This window comes from Chlorocebus sabaeus, chromosome 21, assembly GCF_047675955.1.
Source record: "Chlorocebus sabaeus isolate Y175 chromosome 21, mChlSab1.0.hap1, whole genome shotgun sequence".
NCBI classification, from domain to species: domain Eukaryota; kingdom Metazoa; phylum Chordata; class Mammalia; order Primates; family Cercopithecidae; genus Chlorocebus; species Chlorocebus sabaeus.
Genome location: NC_132924.1, coordinates 91,029,112 through 91,040,456, shown reverse-complemented (window position 1 = coordinate 91,040,456; position 11,345 = coordinate 91,029,112). Strand labels below are relative to the sequence as shown.

The 11,345-nt window shown below is 38.5% G+C and overlaps 1 protein-coding gene across 1 annotated transcript; it reads right to left on the bottom strand.

Annotated features, from left to right (window-relative positions):
* Positions 1-1,231: 1,231 nt before the first annotated feature.
* On the bottom strand, positions 1,232-9,558 carry LSM8 (LSM8 homolog, U6 small nuclear RNA associated). The gene is made up of 4 exons (XM_007982703.3): positions 9,413-9,558; positions 7,973-8,013; positions 5,295-5,422; positions 1,232-1,480 (listed from the first exon to the last, which is right to left on the bottom strand). The coding sequence occupies exons 1-4, from the start codon at positions 9,441-9,443 to the stop codon at positions 1,390-1,392; spliced, it is 291 nt and encodes a 96-aa protein (XP_007980894.1). The 5' UTR covers positions 9,444-9,558; the 3' UTR covers positions 1,232-1,389.
* Positions 9,559-11,345: the final 1,787 nt, after the last annotated feature.

The window sequence follows — 11,345 nt, the reverse complement described above, 5'->3', positions numbered from 1 at the left end:
ATTCCAGAATTTATACAAATTGTTCATTTTTTATTGAACTTGTATTGTTTAAACCAAGGGACAGCAACTATGCCTTCAAGCTCAACCCAGCCCCCACCTCTATTTTTATAAATGAAGTTTTACTGGAAGACAGCCACTATTCATTTATGTATTATCTATCGTCATTTGTATGCCACAATAACCGGGTGAGTAGCTATAACAGAGACCATATGGCCTTCAAAGCCTAGAAGACTTACCATCTGTATCTTCATAGAAAAAGTTTGCCAACCACTATTTTTAAGCACTTTCATAAAAACAAAACAAAGAAACTATTTAAATTTGTTTCAAGTACAAGGATGTAAATATTTTTCTGTTTTCTTCTCATCACAAAGATACACACTTTGGCCTATACATGAGTTGATCAGAAATTTTGTGTACTAGCCTGGATATCTAAACACTACTTACAGCATTGTTTCTATCAATTATTTAAAAAACTAAGTTGACGTCTTCTGAAATCAGGTTTATGGATAATGAATCATGTAAAATTGCTGACAATAATAGCTAGCACTACTTCAATACAAACTTCGAGTTTATTTACTCACATTTGTAAACATTAATATTAGAAATTCTCCAATTCTTAAAAATTAAAAATTGAAGACTACAGGGAATCAATTTTTTTCAGATAATATACTGTCTGTGAAATTCAACATTAATGTGCTCATATTACTTTCATACCTAATCAATTGGGCATCAAGAGACTTTACCAATCATCTCTGTCAATTCTACCATTACTAGTCATTCTTAATATTCAAGTTGGAATTTTGGGCCAATCTATTAAAACCTTGTCAGCATTTTTGCTTTTCACAAGCACACACATTTTTACCTACCCACACCTCAAAATGCTAGGGAGCAACTTTTAGAAGCACTAGCAAACCACCACCAGTGGAACTGGATAAATGCCGATGATTCAGATAACTCCAGGAAAGATTTGCCCTCCTGTGATTTTCCTAAATATCAGGGAAAGAAAACACACATATCCTGTACTACTAATGTTATTTGAATGCCTGATTTATATAGCACACTAATTTCTCTTTTCCACTAGTTTCCATAAATACTAAAGTATCAAAAAGTACTACTTTTTGCTAAAAGTTTTCAAAATGACCATTATATTTTCACACTATTTAATAAAAAAAAGAAACCGAGCTACCAAACTTATATTCAGGCAAACAAAAAAAAAAAAAAAAAAAAAGGCTTTTTCAATAAAATGTAGAAATATTTTAATTTACATATTACAATGAATCAACAAGGAGTCAAAATCCAGTTACACATTCATAAAAATTCCATATATCATCCTCAGAATAATCACTTTCTGTACAAAGATTTACAGATGTCCAAGTATGTAGTTTTTCCTCAGTGTGCTACAGAATTTAAAGGCTCTGCTCGAATATTCCCCAAATCAAGCGCAGAATCTGTTTCTTCATCAATTTCTCCAATGACTGCACTAAAAAAGTCAGTTAAAACAATCACATTTCTGAAATAAATTTACATGTGTTTCAAAAATCTTATTAATCAAATCAAAGCACTGAGTACCATTATTCCAAAACATAAAACTGAGAAAGCATAGTAAAAAGAACTAATTGAGGTAAAAAGCAAACAACATTGGCATGAGTCAGTGAACTGCATATTTAAATCACAAAACTCAAGAAATAATTTGAAGGCACATTACAGGAACCAATATTAAAGGACACATTGTACATAGTGATTATATCATGAATCTTTAAAGGAAACAAACACACAGGGACAGATACGGTAAAAAAACTCTCAAACTTGCAAATCGTATTATTTCAATTCAATTCTAGGACTGTATTAAAAATAAATTTCACAAAATCACTCCTAAAATAATTAGCAAATAAAAGTATCAATTATTTGAGTAACTTTGATGAATTAAATCAATGATACAGGTAACAGCTATTATATTGTTTTCCTAAGTTTTCAGTTAAATCCAAAGCCAGTTCTTCATATACAAAAGTAATAGTAGGACCAAGTACTTTGGTATCTAACAAATCATTTTTCATGTGATTGGCTCAGGTTAAAGCTAGAAAATTTTTTCTTGTTCAACACTAACATAATATCTATAACTTTAAATTCATTAATACCATGCTAGATAACCAACCCATAGCCCTCTAACTGGAAATATTCAATGTTATCACTCAGACCACAAGATGACTATGAAATATTATTTTTAAAAAGTATTTGTTGGGTTTACATTTGCTTGGTTTTATTGAGAGTAAATTTTATTTTTTTTCTTTTTTTGAGATAGAGTTTTGCTGGTCGCACAGGCTGGAGTGCAGTGGCACAATCTTGACTCACTCCAAAACCTCCACTTTGCAGGTTCAAGCGATTCTCATGCTTCAGTCTCCCAAGCAGCTGGGATTACAGGCGCCCGCCACCACACCCAGCTAATTTTTGTGTTTTTAGTAGACACAGGGTTTCACCATGTTGGCTAGGCAGGTCTCCAACTCCTGACCTCCGGTAATTCGCCAGCCTCGGCCTCCCAAAGTGCTGGGACTACAGGTGTGAGCCACTGTGCCCGGCCAAATTCTCAAGACGAATACTAGTAATAAGGGATTTGCCCAATTTTGCTTTAAAGTATATAAAGTCTTTTTTTTTTTTTTTTTTTTTTTTTGAGACGGAGTCTCGCTCTGTCGCCCAGGCTAGAGTGCAGTGGCCGGATCTCAGCTCACTGCAAGCTCCGCCTCCCAGGTTCACGCCATTCTCCTGCCTCAGCCTCCCGAGTAGCTGGGACCACAGGCGCCTGCCACCTCGCCCGGCTAGTTTTTTGTATTTTTTTAGTAGAGACGGGGTTTCACCATGTTAGCCAGGATGGTCTCGATCTCCTGACCTCGTGATCCGCCCGTCTCGGCCTCCCAAAGTGCTGGGATTACAGGCTTGAGCCACCGCGCCCGGCCAGTCCTCTCATAAATGAAAAATATCAAACTCTGGTAGAATCAATTAAGTTTTCTCAAAATAAACTAAAGGCCCCAATTCCACTCTTAAATATTTAGTATCATTTAAAATCCCTATGGTAAGCAGTGAAATGCTGATAAATGTTTAAAAAACAGCTCTCTGGAAAAAAAGCGGTAGCCTGATTTGCAGCATTTACTAATATCCCTTATGCAAACACTCCTACCACAGCCAATTTCAAGCTACTAACAAGACATTAACTACCTTGTAAAATTCCTTAAAATATAACAATCTGCTTTCATGAGCCAGTACAAGCTGGCTCTAGCACACCATTTTTTTCACTGAAGCTCAAGAAAAAAAATTGTTTTAAGTAGGAGAAACCTTAAAATCAATTATTATGCACAGCTCCTATATAAACAGTGTTGTTCTGATCCAGAGACCTGGGCCCTATCTGCTCTGCCTCTCTCTCATTACTTATAGCTCACTTTGTAACTCCATCTAAAAGTCATCTCTATAAAATATTTTATAAACTCTTGATTTTTGATTACAGATCAAATTATTTATTCATCTAAAGGTGATGCTAACATAAACAACTTAAATGAGTAAATTATTCCTGCACTTTTTATTTTAAGTTATTCCAGGGGACAGTTAGTCCCCTAGAATGTGTTAATGTATCTAGCTTAATGTATCTTAGCTTAAAATTGCTAATGCATCTTTTGCTTCTTTCCAACTATATTTTGATTCAGCGTAGTACTCACTAGAAAACTGATTTGGCATTCTTCTAGCCTCTATAACTATTCTAACACTGGCCACATGTAACTATTAAAATTAATTACAATTAAATAAAATTTAAAATTCAGTTCCTCTGTCACATCAGCCACTTTTTTTTTTTTTCAAGATGGAGTTTCACTCTTTTTGCCCAGGCTGGAGTGCAAAGGCGCAACCTCGGCTCACTCCAACACCCATCTACCAGGTTCAAGAAATTCTCCTGCCTCAGCCTCCCAAGTAGCTGGGATTACAGGCATCCATCATCACATCAGGCTAATTTTTGTATTTTTAGGAGAGATGGGGTTTCACTGTGCTGGCTAGGCTGGTCTTGAATTCCTGGGCTCAGGTGATCCACCCACCTTGGCCTCTCAAAGTGCTGGGATTATAGGCGTGAGCCATGGCACTGGAACCACATCAGCCACTTTTCTTTTTCTTTGAGATGGCGTTTTGCTCTTGCTGCCCAGGCTGGAGTGCAGGGCTGTGATCTTGGCTCACTGCAACCTCCACCTCCCGGGCAAATTCTCTTGACTCAGCCTCCCGAGTAGCTGGGATTATAGGCTTGCGCCACCATGCCTGGCTAATTTTTACATTTTTAGTAAAGACATGGTTTCACCATATTGGCCAAGCTGGTCTTGAATGCCTGACCTCAAGTGATCCACCCACCTCCGCCTCCCAAAGTGCTGGGATTACATGTGTGAACCACTGTGCCCGGCATTTTTTTTTTTTTTTTTGAGAAGGTATCTCAATCCGTCACCCAGGCTGGAGTGCAGTGGCATGATCTCGGCTCACTGCAACCTCCACCTCCTGGGTTCAAGTGATTCTCCCACCTCAGCCTCCCGAGAAGCTGGAACTACAGGCGCATGCTACCAAGCCTGGCTAATTTTTGTATTTTTAGGAGAGACAGGATTTTGCCATGTTGGCGAGGCTGGTCTTGAACTCCTGACCTGATCCACTTGCCTCAGACTCCCAAAGTGCTGAGATTACAGACACCACGCCTGGCCAATTACTCTTAAACTTTTATATCTGTCTGTCCCAAGTAAACTGAGGCCACAGGGACATCTTAAGTGTGTCAATGATACTAAAAAATTAAAAGAAAATGAATAACAAGTAAGTACTTATTTACAAATACATCTATGTTATTGAGCATGAATTAGTATTGTTCAAATGAGAGATTTCAAAACCATTTTTCAAACTTTGGCCTTGGACTCTAGAAATATGTTCCTCTAAAATTCTGGGTATTTCTAAGAACATTTTAAGAAGCCTCTCTAATGAAGTATTTAATATAAGGCAGGGCCCTTTCTGGACTCTACCCAGGCTACTTAACTAGTAGAAAAATGGGCAAATCTCAGGTAAAAGTTTAATTTGTAGAGAAAAAGCTGTGGTTGAAACATAAAGTGTTGACATAAAATGTATAGCTATGCCTTACTTTATGCAAATAGAAGAAAAGCTATATTTACGAAAGAAATGAATGCAAGATTCTATTAATTATGTATGGACAATACAATAGGGTATTTTGGGGAAAACCTCTTCTCCATAAAGTAAGGCAGTATCATTTATAATTTTAACAGATATATTTTACTTACACGTTGTCACCTCTTACAATGTATAATCCTAGTACCACTTGCTCTACCCCCTGTGAAGAGCTGAATACTCGCTCATGGCTTTCATCCAAAATCAAATTAATGGTCTGGTCAAAACCTTTCAGTGTTCCCTGTAAAGAAAACATTCAGGAGAAAAAGAGAAATATTCTGGTTTACCTGAAAGTGTAAATTCAACCTCACAATCATTTTAGTTGCCAGGTATTCCAATACAAGTAACAATACAATGTCAAATAAAATACCTTTTTTATAACCAACAGTATTCGAGGATACACAATTTTCCTCTTGGTTGTTCAGCTGGGGTGGGGGGCCCTGCACCACACATCTCACTCATATTCAGAGTTGACGGCGGTTAGAAAGGACAACTATGCACTGATTTGAGTATCTCCAAAAAGTAACTAGCATAAAAGCTTACGAAGACCAGCAGCTAAAGGTATAAACTAAAACAAAGGAGATTTAAGGGAAACTGATGGGCAAATATACATAAATAAGGAAGAACCATACATACCAACTACAGCAATGTATCACTATATGCTACATACCAGCACTAAGCAGTGTGCTAAACACATCGTACACATTGTCTCAACTCATCTCTACCCTTTAATACTATAATTAGCCCCATTTCAAAGAATAAACTGAGGCACAGAGTGGTGTGTCTTATGGGCACATGGGTAGTAAGTGGCAGAGCCAGGAGATGAACCACAAAAGGCTAGCTCCTGAGCCAGACCACTAAACCGTAACATTCTATACTATTATACACAAGTAAATATAATTTGCCATTTTTCAGAGATTCAAATCAGTCCCATAAATATTTTAAAAATTTAGTAGTTACATATAACACCTAACCAGTACTTACTAGTTACCGGTGTTCCGTCTTGTCTCACATGTATTGTTTAATGTGTATCAAATGGATGTATTGTTGAACTCTCCCAGTAAGGTAGATACAAATGTGACTATACTAATTAGAACCAGAACTTGAAGGAAATAATCAGGGAGAGTTTTATGAAAGCTTAGAACTGAATAAAAGAAGACATGGGTCTAGCACAACAGAGTAACTCAGATGGTATTCAAGTTTTTGAAGAATTATCAACTAACATTGGTTTTGATGGTTAAATCTCTCAAACTCTTAAACTGTTTTATCCTCTGAAAGTCAAAATATACAAAATGAGAATTAAATAAAAAGAAATCTATAACTTGGAAGAGAAACAAAATATGGAGTATTTATTGAACTAGTTAGTAAATAGTTGTTATCATAAATACCCATTCATAACTTATTGGCTTCATTTTACCCATTAACTATCCCATCAAATAAATTATGTGTCAAAGAAATACAGAACTATTGAACTTCAGAACTTAAGATGCTGTTTTTATATCGCTTTCCTTCTTCTTTAAAATTAAAAATAATTTCCCAGTTTATTATCTATCCTGTTAACAAAAATAAGAAAATTTAAACTTAAGGTTTTCACCAAATAAAAAAAAGGCAAACATCTATTAATAGCAATAGGCTTCTTGAAGTGTTGAGATTAAAATATGTCAAACTGTCCACATTTGAAAAAATACAATGTGAGGTGCCTAAGAAAACATGATTTCTTCCTTAAGAAAGAAGCCAGGCAACTGGTCTTGGCTTTGAAGTCAAACCAAATTTAAATCCCAGTTTGGTTCTGTCACCTGCTACCCTTGTGACTCTGAGAAAGTGAGTCACCTTCTCTGAGCTTGTTTCCTAATCTAGAATACAGGGGTACTTCACAAGGTTGTATGTATATTAATTAATGCAACATATATGCATCTGGCACACGATATAAATTTAGTAAATGGCAAAGCTAGAACTTTGACTAACAATAGTCACTAAGAACCCAGTGGAAAAAAAAAATCACAAGGCTTAAAAAGAAAACAAACGAAAGCAAAACTGCAGAATGGAAAAATAAGGGATCAAATTATTTAAAGAAACTAGGTAAGGTTAGAAAATAAAGTTTAGTAGCCTTAAAATTCTTTTGAAAGCATTCGGAGTATGAATTATAAGTGAAGAAATAATCAAGTACCCAAAAATCTTGAGATGAATTCCTCAGATCAAATTCCAAATACAAGTATCACCATAGGAACGTTTTATCTTTGTTATATGACATAAATTAGCAAGGGAGAAACAACTTCAAGGAACAAGCCAATTTGACGTAAATATGTGTATATAGAAGAGAGTCAATCATCATAATGTGTCCTACAGAAGACATGTCACACAACCTAAAAACAAAGAATGTTAAGATTGTATACAAGCCTTAAATGTTGATATGTAGATATTAATAGTATCTAAATCATTAAAAAGTTACTAAGCATATGCAAAATTTCAAAAAATTCTGATTCATGTGGTGCCGAATGAGGAAGGAAATAAAAATGGAAGAAGAAAAGTAAGTTTAATGAAGGTCTGCAGACTAGGAGCTCTCTGAGGGCAGAATCTATAACTCTAGCTCCTAGAAGCCTTGTAGGTAACACGCCACGTTTATGAGTGAGGAAAACGTGGATTGACAGCAAAGCGATAAAGAGCTGAATTATAATAAAACTGCACTACAGGTGTAATGTGCTGTCTAGGCATTAGAGATCAGAGGTTTCACATAAAACTTGCAACCAATAAACCTACAGGAAAGCAGAGAATGAAAATTCCGAAGACTTACCACAATCATTCTCCCATCAGATGTAATAACGGCAACAGTTCCTGATAACTGAATAAAGGAAAGTGTTCCTTAGGGAATGCAAATTGAAAACAGACTCTGGCAAGGTAATGATTTAAATTATTAGAACAAATATGACAATTAGGTAAAAGTGTTCAACACGGCCACTAAGTTCACTACATAAAAACGTTGAAAGATTTTGGGACGCCAAGGCAGGATCACTTGAGGTGAGACTAGCTTGGGAAACACAGTGAGACCCCCCCCATCTCTACTACCCTGGCCTGGTGACCTATAGTCCCAGCTACTCAGGAGACAGAGGCAGAGGCAGGAGGATAGCTTGAGCTCAGGAGTTCAAGGTTGCATTGAGCCATGATCAAGCCACTGCACTCCAGCCTGGGCAACAGAGTGAGTCCCTCGACTCAAAAAAAGAAAGAAAAAAGTTTTTTAAAAGCTTGTTTTAGTTTTGTGATAATTACATGACTAAAAAAAGGAAAAAGTAGAAAAAGAAAACCTCTTTCTGTATGTGATCGGTGTATCCTATCTCAAAATAGCCTGGATTTTTGACACTTTTCTACTAGGAATGCTGCCAATCTATTATTTCGGGCAGGATATTTCGTTTCTTGGGCCTGTTTATATCTAAAATGAAAACTGGATGAGTACTAAATTAATCGATGTTGGACGATTTTCAAGCATGTTAAAAAACTGTCTTCCGGGGAAGGCTTCTGTAATTCAAAAGTAAATAAACTATATAACCAGTGTCACAAGGTACTAACAATGCCTGTAACATTAAAAGCATTCGGTATTTAATTTTTGTCACCCAGTTTCTACCTGAACTTAACATAGTGTTTTTGTTCTGAGACTTTAAAACGGTAACACTTGTAAAGTCTATTTTAAGACTTCCCGTGGGGTTGTTACTTGCTCCTCACTATAATCCATTACAACAGCAAACATTTTTTTCATTCCACCACCAGGTAGGGACTTCAAGTGGTAAAGGGACAGAAACAGTCTGTGAACCATCGTTAAACTTTCTGCTATCCTCAAACTAATGAGCAAATTATGTGAATAAAACAAGTACACAGATTTGCAAAACTGTTGTCGCAGCCAGGACGACTGTTCATCTTATTTACAAACTTGAACACTTATGCCCTAGGGAAATAGTAAGGAAGAATCAAGAGCGTAATTTTTTTTAAGACAGAAAAGTTCGGAAAAATCACACTGGGTTTTTATTTGGCTTTTGCAGACAAAATGGAAAGGACCCCTGGGCCCGCAGCAGATGGCAGGCTCTAGGCGCCGCCGCCGAACTCTGGGTCATTTCGGGGTCCTCATCTCCTCGCCCGCCCCCAGAATCCCGCCGCGGCCGGGCCTCCCAACCTCCCACCGATCCCCGAGCGGCGGCCTCTCCGCGTCTCCGGCTCACGCCCGCGGCGGCCAGCTTGAGGATACGGTTGATGTAGTTCTCCAAGGCGGACGTCATGCTGCTCGGACCGGCAGTTCCGGATAACGCAACGGTGCCGGCCACAAGCAGAACTGAAAGGGCGCGCCAGAACCCGGCAGCGGCTCGCGTCTGCGGGCCGCAGCAAATATCGTGAGAGTTGCTGCTCCGCAGCCCTTTGACTCGGAAATTGGGACGAACTAGCCAACCAAACAGAAGCAGCGCAGCGCTGACGAGAGAGTGCGCGTGCGCAGTGTGTTTTCGCTGTAATTCTGGGCCGTGTTCCGGAAGCCGTGTAAAACAAAGGGAACGAGAGGCGGAAAAAAGGAGGACGCTCCCTGAAGGTGGGGTACGAGAGAGAAGTTGGGGGAGAGTGGGTTTCCAATCCGAGTAAAAGCCAGTGTGGTGGAAGATAATAAGTGAAAATGTTGAGGTAGAGCAGGCAGGAAGAAACGGGATAACGCGTATTTTATTAGGAGTGAAGGAGGAGAGTAGACGAGCGCTGTTGTGTGAAATGCAGGTGCGGGTAGTTGAATCCCTAGTTTTCTGCAGCAGGAGCCGAAAATAACACTAAAAATGAGTCCAGTTGGCCGGGACAAAGTTGCGCACGTTATAACCCACACGGTGTAAGCGTCTTAAGAACTCAACAATGAAATGCACGTTCGTATGTTCTGCTTTTGACTCTAAAAGTGGTCCAAAATGGAGGTGTTTTTACTTTTTAAAGAAACTAAATGCAAATAGACAAAGGTGTGTGACCACCCCTTAGAAAACGAATGTTCACGCTTCTACCACGCCGGGATGGTCTACCAGAATTCTCCAGGGTGAAATTAATAAGTAAAAGGCTCCTGCAGCACCAAGAAAGGACTGATGCAGGAAGGCACCAAACTTGGTTCTAATCTTGGCTCTGCTAACATATTGGTGTCATTGCACAGGTCACTTCCATTCTTCTGGGCCTCAGTTTCCTCATAGTGCCATAGGTATCATTTCAGATATTTCCCAATGTGATACTGTTCCCACTTTATTTACTGTGGTGCCCTAACTTGAGAGAGCTTGAAGTTAGAAAGAGATTTATACACAAAACATCAGCAGGAGCGATTTCCCTTTTTTACAAAATATCTTTATGATTTAGGTTAAACGTGTATTTTCTTAAGAATTGTGGCTTTGGAATAACTCTTGCAATGTCAGCAGTTTTCCTCAGAAAAGGAAACATGTCTTAATTAGAGCATACCCACAAGATACCTACAAGATGACTCCCAAATAGTTAATATTTTATATTCTGGAAGTTATTCCGATCTGTTTGAAATCAAATGCAGTCAGGAATTAGATTGTGAATGTCTCATATTCTCAGGGTAACAAATGAAATTGTCTTCCACAAATGAAAGAACAAAGATAATTGTGTGATTTGCAAATGTTAGGAGTTGAATCAAAACCCAAAGACTAATTAATGATTAACGAGGTGTTAGGAGTTTTGTTTAAAACAAAAAAAATTGCTGGGCGTGTTGGTGTGTGCCTGTAATCCCAGCTACTCTGGAAGCTGAGGCAGGAGAATCGCTTGAACCCGGGAGGTGGTGGTTACAGTGAGCTGAGATCACGCCATTGCACTCCAGCCTGGGTGACAAGAGCGAAACTCCATCTCAAAAACAAAAACATAAAAACTAACCTCTGTGTGATGTATAAAAATAAAGCCAGGTACAGTGACTCATACCTGTAATCCCAGCACTTTGGGAGGCCGAGGCGGGCGGATCACTTGGTCAAGAGATCAACACCATCCTGGCCAACATGGTGAAACCCCGTCTCTACTAAAATACAAAAATTAGCCGGCATGGTGGCGGATGCCTGTAGTCGCAGCTACTAGGGAGATTGAGGCAGGAGAACCACTAGAACCTGGGAGGCGAAGGTTGCGGTGAGCGGAGATCGTGCCACTGCCCTCCAGCCTGGGCGACA

Bases quoted from the DNA above. Each gene is read 5' to 3' on its own strand.
- LSM8 (XM_007982703.3), bottom strand. From the start codon at position 9,443: ATGACGTCCGCCTTGGAGAACTACATCAACC. The intron at 5,423-7,972 runs GTAAGTCTTCGG...TTTTCTTTACAG, and splicing joins CTGATGGGAGAATGATTGTG to GGAACACTGAAAGGTTTTGA. The intron at 1,481-5,294 runs GTAAGTAAAATA...TGACTTTTTTAG, and splicing joins ATTGTAAGAGGTGACAACGT to TGCAGTCATTGGAGAAATTG.